The 23,074-nt window shown below is 42.7% G+C and overlaps 1 protein-coding gene across 1 annotated transcript in view; it reads right to left on the bottom strand.

The window, feature by feature from the left end:
- Window positions 1-200: 200 nt before the first annotated feature.
- The window catches only part of OLFML1 (olfactomedin like 1), a 30,282-nt gene continuing 7,408 nt past the window's right edge, over window positions 201-23,074 (bottom strand). The window contains exon 3 of the mRNA XM_065944489.1: window positions 201-2,284. Coding sequence (XP_065800561.1) covers window positions 1,494-2,284 — 791 coding nt within the window. The 3' untranslated portion in view covers window positions 201-1,493. The remainder of the gene's footprint in view (window positions 2,285-23,074) is intronic.

Raw genomic sequence — 23,074 nt, 5'->3', positions numbered from 1 at the left:
GTGGTCTCTGTCCCCTGTGCCACGCGGCCCACCTGCTGTGGCAGGGAGTCCCTTCCTTGCTATCTGGCGTTCATCCAGATTCCAGAATACTTACTGAAGGCCTCCGTGGGTTGGGGATTGTTCACAGTAAATCCAGGCACAGGCAGCACTCCCTGAAACGTTTATGCTGAGGCCATGTAGGCAAATAGAACCTGATGAGGTTTATTTGCTTAGTGCCACTTTTATTGTGTTTCAGGCAAGCAGCAGCAGGGGAAGGTAAGGCAAGATGAGTCTACAGGGGGGTCCTCACCCTTAGGCTGGTTTTCTGGAGGAAGTGGCTATTCAAAGGCCTATAGGAAGGTCTTGTGCAGGCATGAAATAGGTAAAGGGGCAGGCCATTATTTTTAGGCTGAAACGATTAACAAATTGCTTAGAAAAGGTTGGGTGAACAAACATATATTTGATGCTTCCTTGGACAATGACAAGATTATGGGCTTTGCGGTATTTTCTAGCTCTTTCCTTTTGTAGTTTTGGTACTTGGAATGGCTCACCGAAACCATTGGTCTATAAAGGCTTGTTCCGTCTATGTCATAAGGGTGAGATGAGTTCTAACACAGGTGCAGGCACTTTATAACTGGAAAGTGGTATTCAAATGGTAATATGTTCACTTTCTTATTACGACCGCCTTGGTGTAGGGACAGTACCAGGGGAAATCAAAACTAAACATCAATAGGAAATATTACTTTACACTATTGATACTATGTATAGAATAGATAACTAATGATAATGTACTCTATAGCACAGGGAATTCTACTTAATGACTATGGTGACCTGAATGGGAAGGAAGTCCAAGAGGGAGGAGACATGTGTGTATGCAGCGCTGATTCATTTTGCTGTACAGTAGAAACCAACACAACATTGAAAGCAACTATATGCCAATAAAAATTAATCCAAAAAAAGAGGACTTTAGTTGGGCAGTGAATAATAGAAGAATATCAATAGGCAACTGTCAAAGAGGAAAGAGCTTGGGCAAAGGCCAGAGGGGAGAAAAGCCAGGAGTATGAGGGCGTGGCCTGCATTTCTAATGGCTGAGAAGGTGAGGGTGGGGAGAGTTATTAAAGTACATGCTAAAATGCTTGACTAAAAAGAAAAGGTTGGAAGTAAGCTGGATCAGGATGTGTTGTTTTGTTTTCATTTTCATTCGTTTCTATGCATATTTTGCTTTCTTTTTTTTTTTTCTTTTGGATCAGGATGTGGAAGGCCTTGAGCACCAGGGCATTGGGATGGTTAATGGAAATTCCTGAAAATTCCTGAATGACAGACTGTCATCTAAGCTCTTAGAAGATACTGAAGGCAGTACCATCTAGAAAAGGATGTGTGTGCATCCCCACTTGCAGCCCCCCTCATCTCCCTGTGTGCCATTAGTGGGATGCTATTAATATATTAATACTATATTGCAGAGGGGCCCTGGCCTCCGATCCTGGAGCGCAGCATCCCTGGCCCACTGGAATGCATCACTGGAGAGGCTGCTTTCTCTTGGTCTGGAGTTTGTAAATGATCTGATTTCCATCATTCCAGGCATAGAGCTGCTTATCTCTGGGGTTGTAATGGATCATGGAGTGACTTCTCGGCCGCCTGGGAAAGAACAAGTTGGGCAGATTCTCTTCAATGATGGTGCCAAGAGGATCATAGACACAGGTGATGCGATGTGCGCCCTGGCCTCCAGAACTGTAGACCACGTAGAGGACCCCACACAAGAGGAATGAGGCTTCAGCATCCTGGCTTCTGCATGGAGTGTCCCATGAGTGTTCTACTCCCAATGTGTCAGGCTCAATTTTCGTGAGAACCAAATGGCCGTGGATGCCTGGCCCTGAGTGGATGGCCCAGAGCCCATGCTCATCCACAGCCAGGTCAATGTAAGTGGAAGGGGAGTGCTGGTAGGCCAGGGCTCTGCCTGCTCCTCCAAAGAGAAGCATCCGGTCTTCTACAATCCTCTTCTGCAGATTATATTTGATGATCTCATTGAGAGTCCCTTGGCTATGAAAAAACAGGAAACCTTTGTAGATCACTTGGCCTGTTCCCTGCCAGGAATGTGTTAGAATCAGCTTCCGGGGGGCTGGCTTGATGCTATCTTCCATGAAGGCCCGTATATTGGCAAATTCCCAGACAGTGTTGTTTCTGGACCCAATGAAGACATAAACCTTTGCAGAGTCACTGACAGCATCTTTCATCCAAGAGCCATCTGTGTCCATCGTCTTCTTCACTATTTTCAGAGACTTTATGCCCATTAGCATATTGTCACAGCCTGGCCACAAAAGAGGAAAAGGAGAGGTTACTTTATTAACATATGAGATGTCTGCTTTTCTCACGGATAACTTTTTTTTTTCCTTCAGTGTCTAATGTTAAATTATCACACAGGGATCAGTCAATGATTGTAGGATTCAATGAATCAAAGACTTTAAAGAGTAACTGAGCCTGTGAAGGGGGTTGCTATCCAGTTATAAGAGCATTCATTAATCAAGTTAATCAAATCAAGACATAAATAACTATTTGCTGTCTCCCAGGCCCTGTTCTGGAGAAGGAAATGGCAATCCACTCCAGTGTTCTTGCCTGGAGAATGCCAGGGACAGAGGAGCCTGTTGGGCTGCTGTCTCTGGGGTCGCACAGAGTCGGACACGACTGAAGCGACTTAGCAGCAGCAGCAGCAGGCCCTGTTCACTCTCCAGAGCACTTCGAGGTGACATGCTGAGTATGGACCCACCTAACTCAATTGTGTTTGCCAAGATTTTACTAGGTTTCTGCTGTGTACTTAGCTTACAGTACTGTCTTAGAACAGTGCTAAGTACTAACAATAACGATTATAATATCAACCCTAGAACTTGAGAAGATGCCCTAGGAAGGATTCCGGTTCTTAACCCTACTAGAATGTTGTTGCTCTTGTTCAGTTGCTCAGTCGTGTCTGAATCTTTGAGAGCCCATGGACTGCAGCATGCCAGACTTCCCTGTCCTTCACTATCTCCCTAAATTTGAGTTTGCTCAAATTCATGTCCATTGACTCATCACTCATGTACTCATGAATGCGTGCGTGCCTTTAGTCAGCCGACTTTGGATACCAACAAAAAGCAGGATACTAAGCTAGGTGTTATGAGCTGGGGGTACAATGGGCTGGGGTACAATGATAAATTAGGCATGGTCCTTGCTTAATGGGTGCATGACTTTAGATATAAAGCTTAAAATGATTTTTTTTTTCAAAAAAGAGGACAGAGAAGAGACATATCATTTGATACAGGGGAGAACCTGCCTTTGAGTTAGTCCTTGAAAGTCACCTTGAAGAACATTCTGAAAGGGGTGGGAGAAACTTTCCCAATAGTTAACAAAACTGCATTTGGGAAAGTCCTTCAAACTTAGTGAAGTAGTATAGAGTTTCATCCAGTATAAACTAAATCCTTTGTGTATAAAACTAGATGCATAAAAACAAACTAGTTGAAATCTCCTCTGTGCCTGGAACCTTGAGGGTGAGCTAAGGAATATGGATTTAATTCTCCAGGAAGGTAGGGAGCTACTGAAGCTTTTGAATAAGAATGAAACATGGCCAAGCTGTTCTACAAGACTAATTAAGCTGGTAGTCATGTGTACAATAGATACATGAGAAAGAGACTAAAATCAGGGAAACCAAGCAGAAGGTATTTCTGTAATCCAAACAGGATGAAAGGGTCTAAACTAGGTGGAGGAAGATGAAGTAAAAAGAAGGGGCCTATATTTCTCTAGCTCCTCACTGCCACTCAGACTATTACTCTCTCAAAATTCCCTTCCTTCTTTGATCCTAGATCAATTCAAAGATCTGCCTCTGTCCTTGAGAGCTGTGTGTTGGTGGAGAAAATCTCACATTGGTGCCTACTGGTATCATTACACTAAGGGGTCTTCAACGTCAACTGAGCCCTAAACACTATACTGCTCTCCATGTTCAGCCCATCTTCCACATGGCAGCTATCTTAAATCCCTCCCTTTGCCCCATAACTAGCCCATCAATCCTTCATAATAACGCCTTTGCAAACATAAATACTATTAGACATGAACTTCCTCAACTTCCTGCTCCTCACTTACAGACTTTTTCTTCAACTCCTAACCTTGCTACCCTCCCACATATCTTAGAAGCGGCCGCGTCATTCCTCCTGTGAAGACTAATCATTTCACCTGCACTCCTGTCTCATCCTTTCCTGCCTTCTGGATTTCCTCCATGAACGATTCCCCTTTCTATCTCAGATTTCTCCCTCACGACTAGTTCTTTAGCTTGTAAACATCAATTCTCTCACAATTAGACACCTTTTTCAACTTACTTCACTCTACCATTTTATAGAACTAGATTCTCCTATAGTTTGTACTCTCTGACCCATTTCTTCACCTCCCATTATTTCACTTCACCATAACTTCACAAAAATCACCCTTTATAACATGACCAGGGACTTTCTAACTGAAAACTTAAACCTTTTATGTCTGTATCTTAGCTGACCTTTCTGTAGAATGGCAATATTGATTAGTTCCTCCTTGAAGATTTTTTTCCCCCTCGATCTTTTAAAAAAAAAAAAAAATATATATATATATATATATATTTACTTATTTCTATTATATTTTTTGGCTGTGCTGGATCTTTGTTGCTGTGTGGGCTTTTCTCTAGAGGCCGCAAGTCGAGGCTACTCTCAAGCTGCAGTGCGTGAGCTCTAGGGCACACGGGCTTCAGCAGTTGGCGGCACATTAGCTCAGCAGTTGTGGCTCCTGGGCTCTAGAGCACAGCTCAGTAACTGTGGTAAACAAGCCTACCTGCTTCCTGGCATGTGGGATCTTCCTGGATCAGGGATCGAACCCCTGTTTCCTGCATAGCAGGCAGATTTTACCACTGAACCACCAGAGAAGCCCTCCCTTGATCTCTGTGTCACCACAGAGACAAATGTCTGTGTTCATCAGGTGCCATTTCATTTTCCTCTTCTCCAGTCACACGTTCGCAGCCTCCTTTGTACATAAGCTGCACCCATTGATCTATGTCCTGTCCAATGGGATGTGGACAGAAGTGGTGTAAGCTTTCCTTTCCACCTGGCCCTTACATATGCTATCTTCAAGAAGACCTCAGGGTCTTGGAATTCTCATGGTGAACAAGTTAGAGAGAGATATGGGTCAAGATTAAATAAATGCCAACTCGTCATTTTAGGAAAAGTGGGTCATCCGCTCCAGTCATGAGCTTGTTGCTGGGGTGGCCCTGTTTAGACAGTCTGTTGTGAGGTGAGCAGTATCACAGAGGCAGGGTGTGGTGGCCTGACTAAAAGCATGAGAAATCCTGTAAGTCTCCCTCAAATCGGGCCAAGGTCTGTATCACAGGTAGGAGAGGAAAGTCTTAAGAAAAGCACAGGAAGTCTCTGGGTCTCCCTCACTGACTGCTATAGGGTGAGGTGGTGGAGTGACAGTCGAATGTATAACAGTCTCTTGAGGAGAACTGAACATCCCAAGGGCCTCCGCAAATCCTTCCAAAAGCTTCAATATAAGAAACTGGATGTGCCAATGGGTTGTCCTTTTGTTCTTAATAAATACCTAGGTTCTCCAGGGCAACTGGAGGCCAAATGAAGTCAGAGGAAAAGAAATATGGTGAAAGGAGAGAGAGTGGACACAAGGAGGAATGATGTATGGCCAGAGAAGTCCAATGGGTGGAGGTGAGTGAGCATTTAGCAAACTGCATGTACTGCCAGCTATTTGGGAACGAGTCATGAACGACAAGAAAAAAAAAATCCAGAAAGATGGGAAGACAAAGAAAAGCAAAGGTGTTCTACAATCAAGAGAAGAAAGAGTTTCAGGGAGAAGTAGCAATCAAGTAATCAGTGTTTACTGAGAAGTTGATTAGGATGAAGATCGAGAACTGACTCAGATTTTGCAACATGGAGGTTGTTGGTGACTTTGAGAAAAGCTGATCCAGTGGAACAGGCTGGGGAATTTAGACCTGTGGAGACCTGGAGCTGATCTGAGTAGCTTAGGGCATAATTGGAGGTGAGGAACCCTACCACAGTTCTTTAATCAGTTCATCACCCACAATGACCGTACCTTTTCTTCTTTCCTCAAACCTCCATCATAGCCTCCTCACTCTCCTAGGAAGATCTCACCTCTGATTTCACTAAGAAAACAGGCACAATCAGATAACAATATCATCTCTAGCGTGGATTACTGCAATAGCCTACCTGGTGGCCACACTTCCATCCTTGGCCTCAGAGGCCATTCCCCACAGCTGCCAAAGTTATCTTTGAAAAATGTAAGTCAGATCATGTCCCCTGTCTGCTTAAAACTCACCAGTGACTTCCCATCTGACTCAGAGTAAAGCTCAGGTCTACCTTCCAGGCCATCCGGGGCTGTCTGCCTGCCCACTGCCTCTCTGCCTAGTTTTCTGCAAGCTCCCTTACTTTGAGCATTTTGTTCAGCTACACTGGCCTCCCTGCTGTGCCCCAGACTGTGCCAAGCATACTCCTGCCTCAGGAAATTGGCACATTTTGTTCCCTCTGATTGGAACCCTCTTCCTGAAGATAACTACATGCCTTCCTCCCTCGCTCCATTTAGGTCCACTCACAAATGTTCCGTCATCATTAAGGTCTCCTCTGATCACCCTATTAAAAATGGCAGTCCCTTTCTCCAGCTCTGCATAACCCCCTTATCCTAGCTCATTGTTCTCCATAGGGCTTGTCATCTTCTATCTGATGTATTATAAATTCATCTGTTAACATATTTATTGTTCAGCTCCCCTCAATAGAGTATAAACTCCATGAGGACATGAGCATTGTCTTATCTGTTTCATTCACTGCTGTGTATCTTGCCCCTGGGATAGCAACTGGCACATAGGAAGCCACTGTTTGCTCAATGAATGAGTTTTCCAACTAACCAGTCTATTAATCAATTGCACATGAACCCATATTATTTGCCTTTCCTCCTGCTCTCTTTACTTTTGCAATGAATCTTGTTCCTTTCACCAACTCAAGGACTTAGCACCTGAAATTACCTCCCACTCTGTAAACAACCAGGCTATAAGATCATCCTAGAAGCTTTCTAGTGTGACCCCATTTCTCTGCTCCACTTTATAATAAAACTCCTTAAAAGAGGAGGTTCCTTACCTCCAATTATGCCCTAAGCTACTCAGAGCAGCTCCAGGTCTCCAGAGGTCTAAATTCCCCTGCCTGTTCCACTGGATCAGTTTTTCTCAAGTTCACCAACAACCTCCATGTTGCAAAATCTAAGGGTCAATTCTCAGTCTCCATCCTAATCAAGTTCTCAGTAAACTTTGATTACTTGATTGCTACTTCTCCCTGAAACTCTTTCTTCTCTTGATTGTAGAACACCTCTGCTTTTCTTTGTCCTCCCATCTTTCTGGATTTTTTTTTTCTCTTGTCATTCAGGACTGGTCCCTTATCATCATCCACCTTTAAGTGTTTTGTCCTCAGACTTTTTCTCTATTTACGATAACTTTCCAAGTAACTTCATTTTTTCCCATGGCTCTGAATAGCATTGTAAATTCTGAATAATGAATAAGTCAAAATTTCTGTCTGGAATGACATCTTATCTGGATGTCAATTTAGCCCCAAACTTTTTCATCCAACTACCTATTGTATGTTCCTACTTGGCTACCTTCGAACTTCCTCTGTACAAAGCAGAACTCTTGCTTTTATTCCCCAAACTCTCTTCCTCTCCCTATTTCAAGCAAAAATCATCAATCAAATTACCTGTCTGGAAGTCATCTTTAATTCCTTTCTTTCCATCTTTCCACACTGGCAAGTGCTGGTAGTAAACCTATCTTTAAATTATGATGTTATACTTAAATTAAAGTGCTCAATATATTTCTATATCCTCCTCTTTCCACCCCCTCCTTTCCCCTTGCACTCTGTGAATCCTCACCTTTTGCCTGGACCACTACCATTAATTTGTCTCTCTGAGTTTACTTTTGCTTATCTACAGAATGTTCTCCACAAAGCAGTAGGAGTGATCTGTATAAAAACATGAATTACGTGACTGACTTTCTAAAAGCTTTTCCCTACCACTCTTGGAATAAAATCCTAACTTGGCCTAAAACATCTATCTGATTTGGCTTATGGCAACCCATTCCAGTATTCTCGCCTGGAAAATTCCATGGACTAAGGATCCTGGTAGGCTACAGTCCATGAGGTTGCAAAGAGTCGGACACAACTGAGCGACTTCACTGTAGCTGGGACTTGATCCTCTACTCCCTCCCTACACTCCCACCTTGCCTCACTGTGTGGAGATTGGCTTTCCGGCTATTCTGGGAGCTGTCCAGTTTGTTTCTGACCCAGGGCTCTTGCACTTGAAATTCTTTCTGCTGGGAGTGTTCTTTACTTTGATCCTCCACAGTCTGCTCCTACTCATCCTTCAAATCTCAGTTTCAATTTCATCTCCTTAAGAGGCTTCCTGTGACTACTGTATCTAAATTTAAAATGATCTACTGTAGCATCTCTCTTATTTCCTTGAGACCATTTATTGAGTTTTGTAATTTTGTTATCTGTTTTATTTACTAGTGCACTGTCCTTCTTCTCCACTAGACTATAAGATCCAAAAGCAAGGCATTTGGGTTCATGTTTACTATTGTACTCTACTGCCTGAGAGCTCTGTGGGTTCAATAAACATCTATTGAATTAGTAAGGAAGGTAGGTTCATTCAAGCAGATGTTTTTCTAGGGTTTAAATAGTGCTGCACACTCAGAGTTCTGACTACAGATCTGACTTAAGTAATAATAATTTGTAAAGCACTTTAGGGTTTTTATAATATTTTCAAATGCACTATTTTATTTAAAAATGTGGTACAATATTGTCACCAAGGCAACATATGGCAGGGGTGTGGTTGGGGAGAGCCAAGTCCTAGACAGTCAGTCCTTCCAACAGTCATGCCATCCATGGCTGCTCCCAGAGGACTTGCATGGCTCACACCATGGCCAGGACCAAACTTTGAGGCAAGCTATTGAAACTAAATAGAATCCTTTGGAGCTCCTGGGCTCAGAAGACTTTCTGTGTCCCCTGTTTCTAGGGAATAGACTCCAGCCTCCATGACCTTCCCTGAGTTCCAAACGGCAGATTTGAACAGTTGCTAATAAGAAAAGAGGAAGGCAAGTCAAGAAACAATAGTGCAGCCTTGGGGCAGGGTCTTGGTTGACTTCAAGAGATACCTATAATAGTATCTTTGAGCTCTTCTGCAGAACTAAAATCCCCAACAAATGAAAGACGCTCAGTTCAGTTCAGTCACTCAGTCGTGTCTCTTTACAACCCCATGGACTGCAGCATACCAGGCCTCCCTGTCCATCACTAACTGCCGGAATTTACTCAAACTCATGTCCATTGAGTCGGTGATGCCATCCAACCATCTTGTCCTCTGTCGTCCCCTTCTCCTCCCGCCTTCAATCTTTCCCAGCATCAGTCTTTTCAAATGAGTCAGCTCTGCATCAGGTGGCCAAAGCATTGGAGTTTCAGCTTCAACATCAGTCCTTCCAACGAACCTTCAGGACTGATTTCCTTTAGGATGGACTGGTTGGATCTCCTTGCAGTCCAAGGGACTCTCAAGAGTCTTCTCCAATACCACAGTTCAAATGCATCAATTCTTGAGTGCTCAGCTTTCTTTATAGTCCAATTCTCACATTCATACATGACTACTGGAAAAACCATAACTTTGACTAGACAGACCTTTGTTGGCAAAGTAATGTCTCTGCTTTTTAACATGCTGTCAAATTTGGTCAGGTTGGAAGATATTAGCATTCTTCATTCAAGAGAAGGTCACAGTTTGATAACCTTGAGAAGCTCATCAAGAGACCACCTGAGCCTGTATTAAAGGAGGGCTGGCCCTGCACACACCTTGATCCTTATCAGCTACCGCCCTAGAACCGCCAAATCCTCCCAGGTTAGGACAACAGTTTTTCAGGGCAACAGTCAGTTGTGTCCCTTTTGCCTGGCAAACCAATAAAGCTATTCTTTTCTACTTCACCCAAAACTCTGTCTCTGAGACTCAATTCTACGCTGGTGCACAGAGGCTGACTTTCGAGCATCATTATGAAAGTCTCTCAGCCAGCAGTTTCCACCATGTCCCATTACTGACCTGCTTTACCAGATGAGGGGATTGTTTTCCCATGGCCTCTGGGTCAACTGTTGACTTCCCCGGTGGCTGAGACAGTAAAGCGTCTGCCTACAATGTGGGAGACCCAGGTTCAATCCCTGGGTCAGGAAGATCTCTGGATGAAGGAAATGGCAACCCACTCCAGTATTCTTGCCTGGAAAATCCCATGGATGGAGGAGCCTGGTAGGTTACAGTCCATTGGGGTCAGAAAGAGTCAGACACAACTGAGCGACTTCACTTTCTTTCTTTCTTTCTTTCTTTCTGGGTCAGCTTCATCCTGGTTGGCCTGGGTTATAGAGACCAAATCCCTAGGAAAGGTAGAGAAGCCTGGGACAGCTGGGAACCTTAGAATAAGTTTCAAATATCTCAACATGGCACTCAAGGTCCTTTGTCTGCATTGCAGGAGCAGCTAACAGAAGGATCGCCCTCCATGCTGAACTTTGAGGGCTATGAGCTGTGGTGTGGAAGAGAGAGGGGTGGGCTGCCCTGTTTACCAGGACCTATCTCTGCCAGGGCTCAGTATACCTTTTCTCAGTTTCACCAGCTGAATCTGTCTTATGTAAATGCTCTCCTCTTCCCACAAGCTCTGTGATGACAGATGATGAACAAACAAGGATTTAGGACTATACGTGGTCATCCCTTTAATGGGAAAGAGGTGGTCCCGTGGGCCATGAGAGAAGCTCAGAAGCTGTTCCCTATTAAGGAACAAGTCCAAAAGCTTGCAAAATTAAACACCTACAAATACATGTAATATGCTTGGTAATATGATTAGGTATTTCTTTGCTTATCTAGATCTTATAGTTCATCTAAGTGGTAGATATTTTAATCTCTATCTTCCAAGTAAAAAAAAACAAAGGTTTGGATAAGTAACCTGATAGATCACCCAATTAAGGGAGCCTCTGAGCTCAATCTGAACTGGAAGGCAGTTTGAGGACACCCCTAGCCAGGACACCCCCAGCCAGCCCCAAGAGACATGGTAGATAGGCATGTGCACATGGTGGGAAGGGGTGGAGAATGGGTGAGCCTGGGTATGCCTAGAGAAGGAGAGATGAGGGCAATGGACTCCCTGGGGCATATTAGCAGGGTGATAAGATATCTGCCCTGACTAGGGAGCTCCCAGCCTGCCCATTCCTCTTGGAGGAAAGTCAGCAGACTTGCAGCCAGCTATGAGGGACTATGGCTAAGAACAAGGCACAATCCATGTCTCATCAGTGATAAAATATTCATTTAAAATACAGCAGAAATGGGACTTTCCTGGTGGTCCACTGGTTAAGCTCCACACTCTCAATGTTGGGGGCCAGGGTTCAATCCCTGATCAGGGAACTAGATCCCACATGCCATAGTTAAAACTGCGTGCCACAGCTAAGACCTGGCACAGCCAAATAAATAAATATTTTTTTTTAATGATAAAATACAGCAGTAATTAATACAAACATTCTTCTTCCTTCTTCTACTCCTCTTTTCTAATACAGAATCCTTGAAGAAACAGCAAAACAAGAGAGTGCTAGGTGGTTTTAATCATGGAAACAGTTCTGGGGAAGAAAGTACAGAATTTTCCCCTGTGTGCTCTCTTCAGCTTCCTCCTGTCCCTTGTAGCTGGAATCTGGGACTGGGAGTCAGAGATCTCAGTGGTCTAAACTCCATTTTGTTCTCTATGTGACTCCCTAAAAGTTCCTTGATCAATCTAGCCTTAGCTTTCTCACCTGTAAAATGAGAGGTTTAGCCTGAATGTTGTACAGTTTATTCAGGTGAATATTCTATAATTTTTTTCATAAATTCCTCTTCTTTTGGAATTTGGGGAGAATATATGTCTAATGTTTGAATAACAGGGAAAGTTAAAACTCCCTGCTGTGCCTCTCTTAGAAGAGATAATTAGCGGGAGTAAAAGGTTGAAGAAAGATATGAAATAAATTGAAAACCTTTGAGTCCAGCCAAGATGCAAATTATTTAACAGAGATACTGACATTTTGCAAACCAAAGAATGAAAATCTGTGGTTTACCCCTCAGGCAGAATTGTAGACAAGCAATTAGGGTAGAATTTGGCCCAAGGCCTCAGAGTGAATTCATTTATAAATATCACTTATTTGAATGTTCTTAATATTTTCCCCCTTATTTAATAGTAATACTCTTCAGACTTGGTGAGACTTTTCCCTCTGTAACAGAGTGACTCAATTAGTTATATTTTAAAAATGGTTATGTAGGACTTTCTGGTGGTCCAGTCGCTAAGACTTGGTGCTCCTAATGCAGGGGCCCGGGGTTTGATCCCTGGTCAGGGAACTAGATCCCACATGCTATAACTAAAGATCCCACATGCTGCAGCAACGACCTGGCACAGCCAAATAAATATTTAAAAATAAAAAATAAAAACTGTGCTGGTTATTAGTAGAGAATTAACTGGGGGTACAGGTGGAGGAGAAGGCAATGGCAACCCACTCCAGTACTCTTGCCTGGAAAATCCCATGGATGGAGGAGCCTGGTAGGCTGCAGTCCATGGGGTCACAAAGAGTCGGACACAACTGAGCGACTTCACTTTCACTTTTCACTTTCATGCTCTGGAGAAGGCAATGGCAACCCACTCCAGTGTACTTGCCTGGAGAATCCCAGGGACAAGGGAGCCTGGTGGACTGACGTCTATGGGGTCACAAAGAGTTGGACACGACTGAAGCCGACTTAGCAGCAGCAGCAGCAGAGCTGGAGGAGAGGGGATACAGGGAGACAGGTGGAGAGTCAGTAAGCATAATTCAGATGAAAAAGATCTAAATAGTGATGGGAGTGGAAAAATGGGCACAGATTCAAGAAACAGAAAAAGAGAGGTCAGGTAATTGATTAGTTTGTGGGAACTGAGTGATAAGCCAGACTCAAGGTTGTGAGACAGAAGGGAAGGGGACAGAGCACAACATTTAAAAGAATGACATTGAGGATATGACAAAAACTGATTAGAAATGACCCGGCCCAAGATGGCATAAGATTTGACTTCCACTAGGCCTTGACCCTCATTATACACTCGTAATACATCAGCGAGTTAAACGGCACACCCACCAGGGCCATGACAATGCTGAGATCAACCATGAAAGATAACATTTGACTTCTTGGGTGTTCCCTGGTGGTCCAGTGGTTAAGAATTTGCCTGCTAATGCAGGCGGCAAGGGTTCGGTCCCTAGTCTGGAAAGATCCTACATACTGCAGAGCCTGCTCTCTAAAGCCCAGGAATCACAACTACTGAGCCCATGTGCTGCAACTACTGAAGCTCATGTGCTTAGAGCCTGAGGTTTGCAACAAGAGAAGCCACTGCAATGAGAAACCCGTGCACCACAATAAAGAGAGGTCCCCGCTCACCAAAACTAAAGAAAGCCCTCACACAGCAAGGAACACCTAGTGCAACCAAAAATAAATAAATCTGGACTCCTTCAACCACCTGAATTGTATTTATGTTAATAAACATTTGTCAGTACCTAGCAAGTGACAGTTAGAGGGGGATGTCAAAAATGACAGCTCTCAGATGAGTAGTCAATTATAAAACTTCAAGTAATTTGGTGTGTCCTGGAAATTAGTGGCAGTTATGCTTTTTCCCCATGTATATATATATAACTTTAATTTTTATTTTGTATTGGGGTATATCACAATGTTAATGTGATAGTTACAGGTAAAGAGTGAAGGGACTCGCCCACACATATACATTTATTCATTCCCCTTGAAACTCCCCTACCATCCAGGCGGCCACATAACACTAAGTAGACTTCCCTGTGCTATACAGTAGGACCTTGTTGGTTATCCATTTTAAATATAGCAGTGTGTGCATGTTCATCCCAAACTCCCTAACTGTCCCTTCCCCACATCCATTCCCCCAGCAACCATAAGTTCATTCTCTGTGAGTCTGTTTCCCACAGGATACATTTCTGATATGTCAGCATGGTACTCAGGGTCCTTCATCTGACCTCTTTTGTCACTTCCCTACCACACAGGACTAATTAGTAATCACCAAGCTTGCCATGGCCTTTCACAAGTTTGAGACTTTGCCTCTACTTTTCCTTAGCTCATCTTCGCTAACTTGGGATACATCTTCTTGTCCTTTATTTTTTTTTTCCCTGTTTTATGACTTTCCAGTAGGATTATCTTCTTTTTTTTTTCTTTTTCATTTTATTAGTTGGAGGCTAATTACTTCACATCTTCTTGTCCTTTAAAACAAAATCTCTGACTCTTGCAGAGCAGCTACTTGCTGTTTCTTGTGTGTCCAAAGCATTCTGTGCAGTCCTCTTCCAGGGCAATTCTTGGGCTGAATTGGAATTGCCTACTCAGTGTTTCCTTGCAAGCATTTTAGACAGAAGCTATGCTTTATTTGTCTTTTTATCCACAGGGCCTGGGACATGGTATATTTCTCACTCACTATTGAAATTCTTATTGTTTACTGTCCAAACTCAGGAATCAGTTAGATTCAGATAATGTAGTATTAGTCAGTTGCTACCCCAATGCATGCTAGGCCAACTTAGAAGTCAAGTAGATTCAGATAATAAGAGGTACATGTGGACAATAGCAAGTGCTATTTCACTGTCTAGAAAGCCTGATTAGAAGGAAGGCAGGAGGGCAGGAAGACCAGCTTATATGGAATGGTACAGTGAGCCATGGGAAGATGTGGCTCTGCAGAAGGGCTGTGAATCCAGGGTGAGTGCTGAAACAGAGCCTGGCGTACAATACGTGCTCTATGTATTTTGATGAGTTTCACAGAACTTTTTAGCAAAACCACATGCTAAGTCCCTTCAGTTGTGTCTTACTGTTTGCGACTCTGTGGACTATAGCCCTCCGGGCTCCTCTGTCCATGGGATTTTTCAGGCAATAATACTGGAGTGGGTTGCTGTTTCTTTGTCTAGGGAAACTTCCTGTCTGTGTCTCTTAATGTCTCCTGCATTGGCAGGCAGGTTCTTTACCACTAGCGCCACCTGGGAAGCCCAGCAAAACCATATCAAAGGTTTATCTAGGTTCCCAACTCTAAAAGTATTTCACGGCACCCAGTATAGAGCCCTGCCAGCTTCCCTTTATTGGTGATTAGCCATCGAGTCTGAGAAAGAAAACAGAGGGTGCACGACTGTTGGTTTGTATGGCTAAGTGCTGCTCAACAGCATGGAGTGTGAGGAAGCTGGGAAGACCTGTGAGTAGGAGTGAGTTCACAGCTTCCACTGTGAGTCTCTATAGCTGGAGTTCAACACAGCCAACGTCCTTCACATGCATCCTTTCAGAAGGGACCAGCTTTCCATAACCTCCTTACCTTAGCTGGTTTTCTTCTGTAGTATTTAACTTCTATCTGACATATTGTAAATTTTCATGCTAACATATTTATTGTTTGACTCCCCTCAGAATATTTGCTCTATGAAGGCAGGGCTTTTTATCTAATGTGCTATGTTCACTGCTAGATATCCTATCCTAGATTAGCATCTGGCATATACTACAAATTTTCTATTTTAATTGTGAATATGTTAAATATCAAGAGATGGTAACATATATCAGCAAAAACTCTCTAGGGTCCTGAATAACTTTTTTTTTTTAATATAATGAGTGTCTGAGATAAAACTTTGAGAACTGTTGTCCTAGAGGATCCAGGCTGGTCAACACTCATGAACAAGTGAAGCACGGAACTGGGCAGTCCTCCAAGGAATTTCTGATCAAACAGCCTCTGTTTTGCATTAGTTATCTAACTATTGCAACATCTTAAGCATTTCAAGTTTATACTTACGAACTTTTTGCTTTTATTTAATTTTTATTTAAAGACTAAGCCGAGTTTTGGTTTCTGCATAGTGGGTTATTTTTTTTTTCCTTTAATATTCTTACTTAAACTGAAAAGGATGAAAATGTTCTCAATGTCAAGGTGTGATACTGTCATTCTCTCATTTATATAGCTAGAAAACAGAATCATTGACACTTTGCCATGAATTCTTCCTATGCAATCAGTCCATACTGACGCTGTTCTATCCTGTCTCAAAGTGTGCTGGTGGAGCACTTGCTTACCTCATCCTGAACTTTGCAGGAGCCCTCTGACAGGTTCTTCAGTCTCCCCTCAGTCACATTAATGCTCCATCCATTGCCTTCATATAGACATTTGCATACTTAAAATCTCATCTTGATGACTGCCTCTTTCCAAGAGCAGCAAGATCAAAAGTCTCATACGGATGTTATTAGAGGTTCTGTTGGAAGGATGGGCTCCAGAGCCAGACTTTAACTTGCTTTGGCAAAAAAAAAACTTGGTGAAAACAACCAGATCTTGGTATGCTTGTGCCCTCTCCCAAAGACATCTTCCTCAATCATGAGAACAAGCCCAGGTTCGCCTTCAAAAGATCAGATGCCACATGGAGAAGAACCAAGCCACTGAGGCCATCCTCAGCTGGTCATCCACTGGGGAACATGCCACTAACTGTGGATGCACTAGGGAGTCTGCTGAGAATAGCTAAGACTGGCCCAGGCTGATAGAACTGCCCAGCTGCCCTGTGGAGTCCTGGGAAATAGTCAATGATTGTTTTAATCCACTAAGTTTCAAAGTGGTTTGTCATATATCACTGTTGTGGCAGATACCTGGTGCAGGGTCAGGGTAAGGGAACTGTGAGCAGATAGGGGGAATGAGATGAATCTAGTGGGTGGCGTCTAGGAGGTGGTGCTTACTCTTCAACATAGCAGGAAACTCTGAGTCACAGTTTTGCCATCTGAATAGAAGTCATAATAGTATCTACCTAGCTGAGTTGTCAGGAGTATTGGAAAACATACCAGAAAAAAGAGGCTTAATGGAATCCCTGGTAAATAGTTGCTTCCACTTTCCAATAAACTGCTCAAGGTCAGAAAATACTGAACCCTACTCTATGTGTTAGACTTGAGAAAAGAGCATGAACAGTGTAGAGATGCAAGGAGTATATTTTAGTATATTATATGAAAGTAAGCTTTCAGAATAGCAAGTTCAACATAGCATAGAGAATCATGTAGATGGGGACAGATAGTACTAGGACAAGACTACGCTGAAAATGTTCAAAGCTGCTGTGTTCAAAACTTACCGTTACCAAAGGGGGAAGGGAGGGAGAGATAAGGAATCAGTCCATGGGGTCGCTAAGAGTCGGACACGACTGAGTGACTTCGCTTTCATTTTTCACTTTCATGCATTGGAGAAGGAAATGTCAACCCACTCCAGTATTCTTGCCTGGAGAATCCCAGGGACGGGGGAGCCTGGTGGGCTGCCGTCTATGGGGTTGCACAAAGTCGGACACGACTGAAGTGACTTAGCAGTAGCAGATATGACAGCAATATATGTATTAAATAAAAAACAAGGACTTATTCTACAGCACAGGGAACTATAGTCTATATCTTATAATAACCTATAATGAAAAGGAATCTGAAAAAGAATATATACATATAACCAAATTTTTATGTATAAAACTGAATCACTTTGCCGTATACCCGAAACACTGTGACTCACCCATACTTCAATAAAAAAATAATTTTTAAGAAAACTAAAAAAAGGTGCTGTGTTCAGTTGTTGGCTTGTTATCTACTTTTATAAAACCATAAATACAACAGATACAGTATATACTATGTCCATAGTTTTTATTTAATCAGCAGATATTACTTTCAGAGAGAATAACAAAACAAATTATTTGAAGAAAGTTAGATCAGGGTCAGTTGTAAAGGACTTAATGTTATTTTATAGGTTTTGCTTTACCCTGTAGGTTGTAGTTGCCTTGAAAGATGATAAAGCAATGATAACCCTGGTAGCAATACAAGATGAAATCTTGTAACAGGAAGATCAGTTAGGAGTCTTGTAAAATAATCAGGACTAGAGATGATGAGAGAGCACGGTAGAGGGAAAGAATAAAGTTGAAAGATATTCAGAAGGAAGAATCTATTGGATATGGTGACTTATCAGATGAGGCCCAAAGGAATGCACCTGAGATTACCACCACAGGAGTGTGTGGTAGGGCTCTTCTGTTCACTGAGCAAACAGTGGGGAAAGCAAAGGAATTTCATTGTTTAAAAATAAGTGAAGAAAAGGCAGGGAATTAAAAACCAAGGGTTAGAGGGAGAGGAGAATTGACCCTTCTTGGCCAGGATTTGAAAGAATGATTTAAAGCAATTTGTTTATGAGTAGGAATCATCAAATAATGACCAAGAGGTGTGACATGGTGTTCATGCATGTCCCACAATAATAAGGCCCCTGGGTGCAGGCATTTAGTCCCAGAGCAGAGGGCTTCTACCTGAGGACCTCTGTGACAGCTCTGGAGATGGCCTTCCTGGCTCCAGTCTCTCCCTCTTATGAGCACCCAAACTCCCCTACTGCCAGTCCATTCTGAACAATGGGGCCAGAATGATCTCCCCAAAACACCTACCTGAGCTGGGACACTCCCATGCTTACATAGGAGTAAGCAAAACAGCACAGTGGGAACGGTTAGTATGTATAGGAGCCAGCCTGTCTTTGTTTGAATCCTCCTCTGGGATTAGCTCCTCACAGTTTACCTGATTTATTCACGCAGTGCCCTGATTTCCATATCTATAAAATGGGGACTAATTCTAATACTTATCACATAGGTTTATTGTGAGAATTACCTGATGTAATCCAATAAGACCCCTTTAAATGCTTAAATATTACAAGGTACATCATAAGCACTCAATAACTATTAACTACTGTTATTCATCGTATTTTCATCCTCCACAGCTAGACGGTGAAGAGGCTCAGCACAAAGGAGTTCAGCTTTTGTCTGTTTCTTTCATCTCCTCTCGACCACTTCCCCCCTACACCAGACGTCTGCAGAACACCAAGCCCGATTAGGCCTATGTACCTCCATATGCTGGTCATTCGCTTGAAGTGCCCCCTACTCTCTTCTCCATTTAATTAGTTCTTTTCCAACATTAAAATTCAGTTTGAGACTTCTCTGGTGGTCCAGTGGTTAAGAATCTGCCTTGCAAGGCAGGGGACGCAAATTCAATCCCTGGTCAAGGAATTAAGATCCCACATGCCGCAGAGCAACTAAGCCCTCGCTCTGTGACTGCTGTGTCCACACACTAACGCCTGCCCCTGTGCTTCTGTGACACCCTCCATCAGAGCAGCCATCACCCCATCTGTTATTCTGGGTTTAGGTGGTTTCCCCACTTGACTCCAAGCCTCTTGAGGACAAGAATGTTATCCTAGTCAAAGTTCCATCTCAAATGCCTGGCATAATGCCAACATATTTCTGGAATTCAGTTAGACTTCTGTTGAGTGAATGGATAAATGAATGAGTTAGAGAGAGAATGAATGGGGAGGTTCACTCCACCTGGAGCCAAAAGCCATCAGCTAAAACAACTTAAGGGGGGATCCCCTGGTGGTCTAGTGGCTAGGACTCTATGCTCCAAATGAGAGATCAAACCCGGGTTCGACCCCTAGTCAGGGAACTAAGATCCCATGTGCTGCAACTAAGAGTTTGCATGCCGAAACTAAGAAACCTGCATGTCCCAATGAAGACTGAAGAAGCCGTATGCTGCAACTAAGACCCGGCACAGCCAAAAAGATCTTTAAAAAAATAAATAAATAAACAATTTTGGGACCTTCTATTAATACCTGTGTGATGGTCCCAGTGGTATCCTCATAGATCACAGGCCTTCCAGTTGGATACACAAGAAGTACACTGGCCTTTTTGAATGCAGCATAGCAACCTATGGGACTCTCCAGTAGGCAGCATAGAATAGGCTGGACGTACACTTTTGGTATTGCTGCCCTGTGAATGCAGCTTCTGTGTATGTGCATGTGCACACACCTACACGCTACTGCATATACACATACACGGTGCACACGCAAACACAGTACTCTCATTCATACTCTCTTGCGCTTACACCTGTGTATACTCCTCTGAGGGAGATATTCTTCTCTGTTACAATTTAAGGGCTATACATCTCTTAATGTTTTGTTCCACTCATCACAAATTAGTGGACCTTGGGAGTTGGCTCACAAATACATTTTACTTGGCGTCCAGTGGGTTTTTTGCTTGTTTGTTTGATTTTGTTTGATTTTTAATGGTTTTGAATGTGAGGCACTCAAATTTATCCTATCTGAGTGGATCCCAGAGGCATGTGAATTTGTAGCAATACACTTTCTTCTCTGAAACATGATCTAACTAGAGAAATGAGTTATTTACTTCAGTAGGGAGAGGGTTGTTGGAGGTTATTTGCAAGCACCCTTGCAAATAAAGGAGCTGGACTAAAACAGGAAATAAAATAATGCTATAATGACTTCTTTTCACTGCCTTGAGAATTTCTCTTTACAAGCTATTTACAAGTTAAAAAGAGGTTAATACTATTCTGATTCACACAAGAATGCAGCCTGTGGAATCTGCCAAAGACTGTTAGTTAGACAAATTCTTAATCCGGGCATCTGAGCCAGTGGTGCTTTGCCATAAGTTGCCAAGTGCAATGCAAAATTTCTTTTTTTACTTATAGTGATTATAGTACCGAAGACTTGGAGTGACTTTATAAGTTAAATTGTATTCAGGTAACTTTCACTCACTGCATTCTAAATTGTTAGACAGAAAAAGAGAGGGGGGGGGGGGGGAAAGGAGAAAGAGGACAGTCTATATGGGTTAGAGTTAAGATCCTAAGAATTTTACCTTGGTCCCAAAAATCCCTGGAATTGTGGGCCTCACATGAACATCATTTGAGGGTTACATCTAAATAAAGGTTAAAGACTGGAGGACACCTCTAGAAAAAATGGCTTAATTACAGAGCAACTCTACCTTATTTATTATCCCTAGCATCCCATTCGGAGAAGGCAATGGCACCCCATTCCAGTACTCTTGCCTGGAAAATCCCATGGACAGAGGAGCCTGGTAGGCTGCAGTCCATGGCATTGCTAAGAGTCGGACATGACTGAGCAACTTCACTTTCACTTTTCACTTTCATGCATTGGAGAAGGAAATGGCAACCCAGTCCAGTGTTCTTGCCTGGAGAATCCCAGGAACGGGGGAGCCTGGTGGGCTGCCGTCTATGGGGTCGCACAGTGTCGGCATGACTGAAGAGACTTAGCAATAGCAGCAGCAGCAGCAGCAGCATCCCATTTAGACTGATGATTGAAATTTCTTAGGAACTCTCCTAAAACACAATGTTGAACTTTCCAAGAAAGTTATGATATCCTATCTTTCTAAGTTTTTCAAAGACACTCTCTGAGACGGCATGTATATATGAAAGAAACTCTTAATGTGACCTCTAGTGACCCTCCCTAGCCCATAATCCCATATTTGGCTACACAAGGGTCCTGACTTGAGTCTTAAGAATTCCCATGAAGTTCCAGAGCTGGCACAGTTCCAGTGGCCAAGGTTAGAAGACAGGAAGATGGGAGCCTTGTGGGAAGAAGGTGGGTAGAGGAAACAGCACCAGCTGGGATGCACAGAATTCTAAGGTTCCCACTCCCACGGTCATCCCCTACAAACTTCCTCCTCTTAAGTGAGGGCAGCACCTGTGAAGATGATAGTTCTGTTTGACTCAGTTACATTACAAGACAAAACTAAGGAAATTCTGTAGATGTAATTGAGGTCCCGGGGACTTCCCTGGTGGTGCTGTGATTAAGAATCTGCCTTTCATTGCAGGGGATGTGTATTTGATTCCTGGTTAGAGAACTAAAAGCCCACATGTCTCAGGGCAACCATGCCTGCACGTTGCAACTAGAGAAGCTGTGTGCCACAAACTGCAGAGCCCAGGCATTGCAGCTACTGAGCCCACATGCTCTAGAGCCCATGATCCACATCAGAAGCCTATGCACTGCAACTGGAGGAAAAACCCACGTACCACAAGGAAGACTCAGGGCAGCCAAAAAAATATTAAAGGTCCCAAATCCGTTGACTTTGAGTTAGTCAAAAGGAAGATGATTATAGGTGGGCCTGACCTAAATCAGATAAAAAGCAGGGACTGAGCACTTCCCAAAGAGAAGCACTCTCCTCCCAGCCTTGAAGGAGCAACAACCACATTGTGGGCTGCTTGTGGAGAGGCATGGCTTCTCGAAGCTGAGGGCCTCCATCCTACAAGCACAGGAAGGTAAATTCTGTCAACATCAATGAGCTTGGAAGAGGGCCCCGAGTTCAAGGTGAGAATGTAGCCCAGGTAACACCTTGACTGTACCTTCGAGAGATTGTTGAACGAAATGTCCAGATAAGCTGTACCTGGACTCCTGACTCCACAGAAACTCTAAGATAGTAAATGTGTACTATTTTAAACTGCTAAAGTTGTGGTAATTTGTTACACAGTATTAGCATAACTAACATAGGCAAAGCTACTAAGAGAAACAGTCCAAGCAATCGGGGAGGGGACAATATGTAAAACACAAACAGTGCATGGAAGGGGAATACACTGGCATCCCAAAGTCCAGATTAGGTCAGAGCACTACCCACACTGTTGTGATTGTTTACATCTTTCCCTAAGCCACGCTCTGAGGGGCGCCGCTATCAGCATCTCTTCTATAGACAATTTTTACAGACTTCTCCTCAGCAGGTCCTGACCCTGGATCTGTGAGTGCAGGAATGAAGACGTCAGGTATGTTCACAGTCTGGGTGAGGTGTCAAATACACACAGATGTGTGTAGCTGAGTGTTAGTGCTGCCTCAGAAAACTGAATGAGGTACTCTGGGAGCACTAGGAGCCAACCCGTCTGGTGGGGGCCCCAGAAATGTTTATGGAGAATCCACAGCATTTTTGAGTCATAAAGGGTGGGCAGAAAAATTATATATATATAATTAATATATATATAATATATATTTATAAATATAATAAAATAATAAACAAATTATATTAATAGATATTATATAAATATAAAATATTTATGTAAAATATAAATATAAAAGAATACATAATATAATTATAATTATAAAAATATAATTATAAAATATAATAATTATAAATATATAAATATATATTTAATATATATTATAATCATTATATATTTATATATATAAATTATATATATAATTATTATATAT

The sequence above is a fragment of the Muntiacus reevesi genome, chromosome 9 (assembly GCF_963930625.1).
Source record: "Muntiacus reevesi chromosome 9, mMunRee1.1, whole genome shotgun sequence".
NCBI classification, from domain to species: Eukaryota; Metazoa; Chordata; class Mammalia; order Artiodactyla; family Cervidae; genus Muntiacus; species Muntiacus reevesi.
The sequence above is the reverse complement of the archived record's forward strand: the minus strand, read 5'-3'. Positions and strand labels throughout refer to the sequence as shown.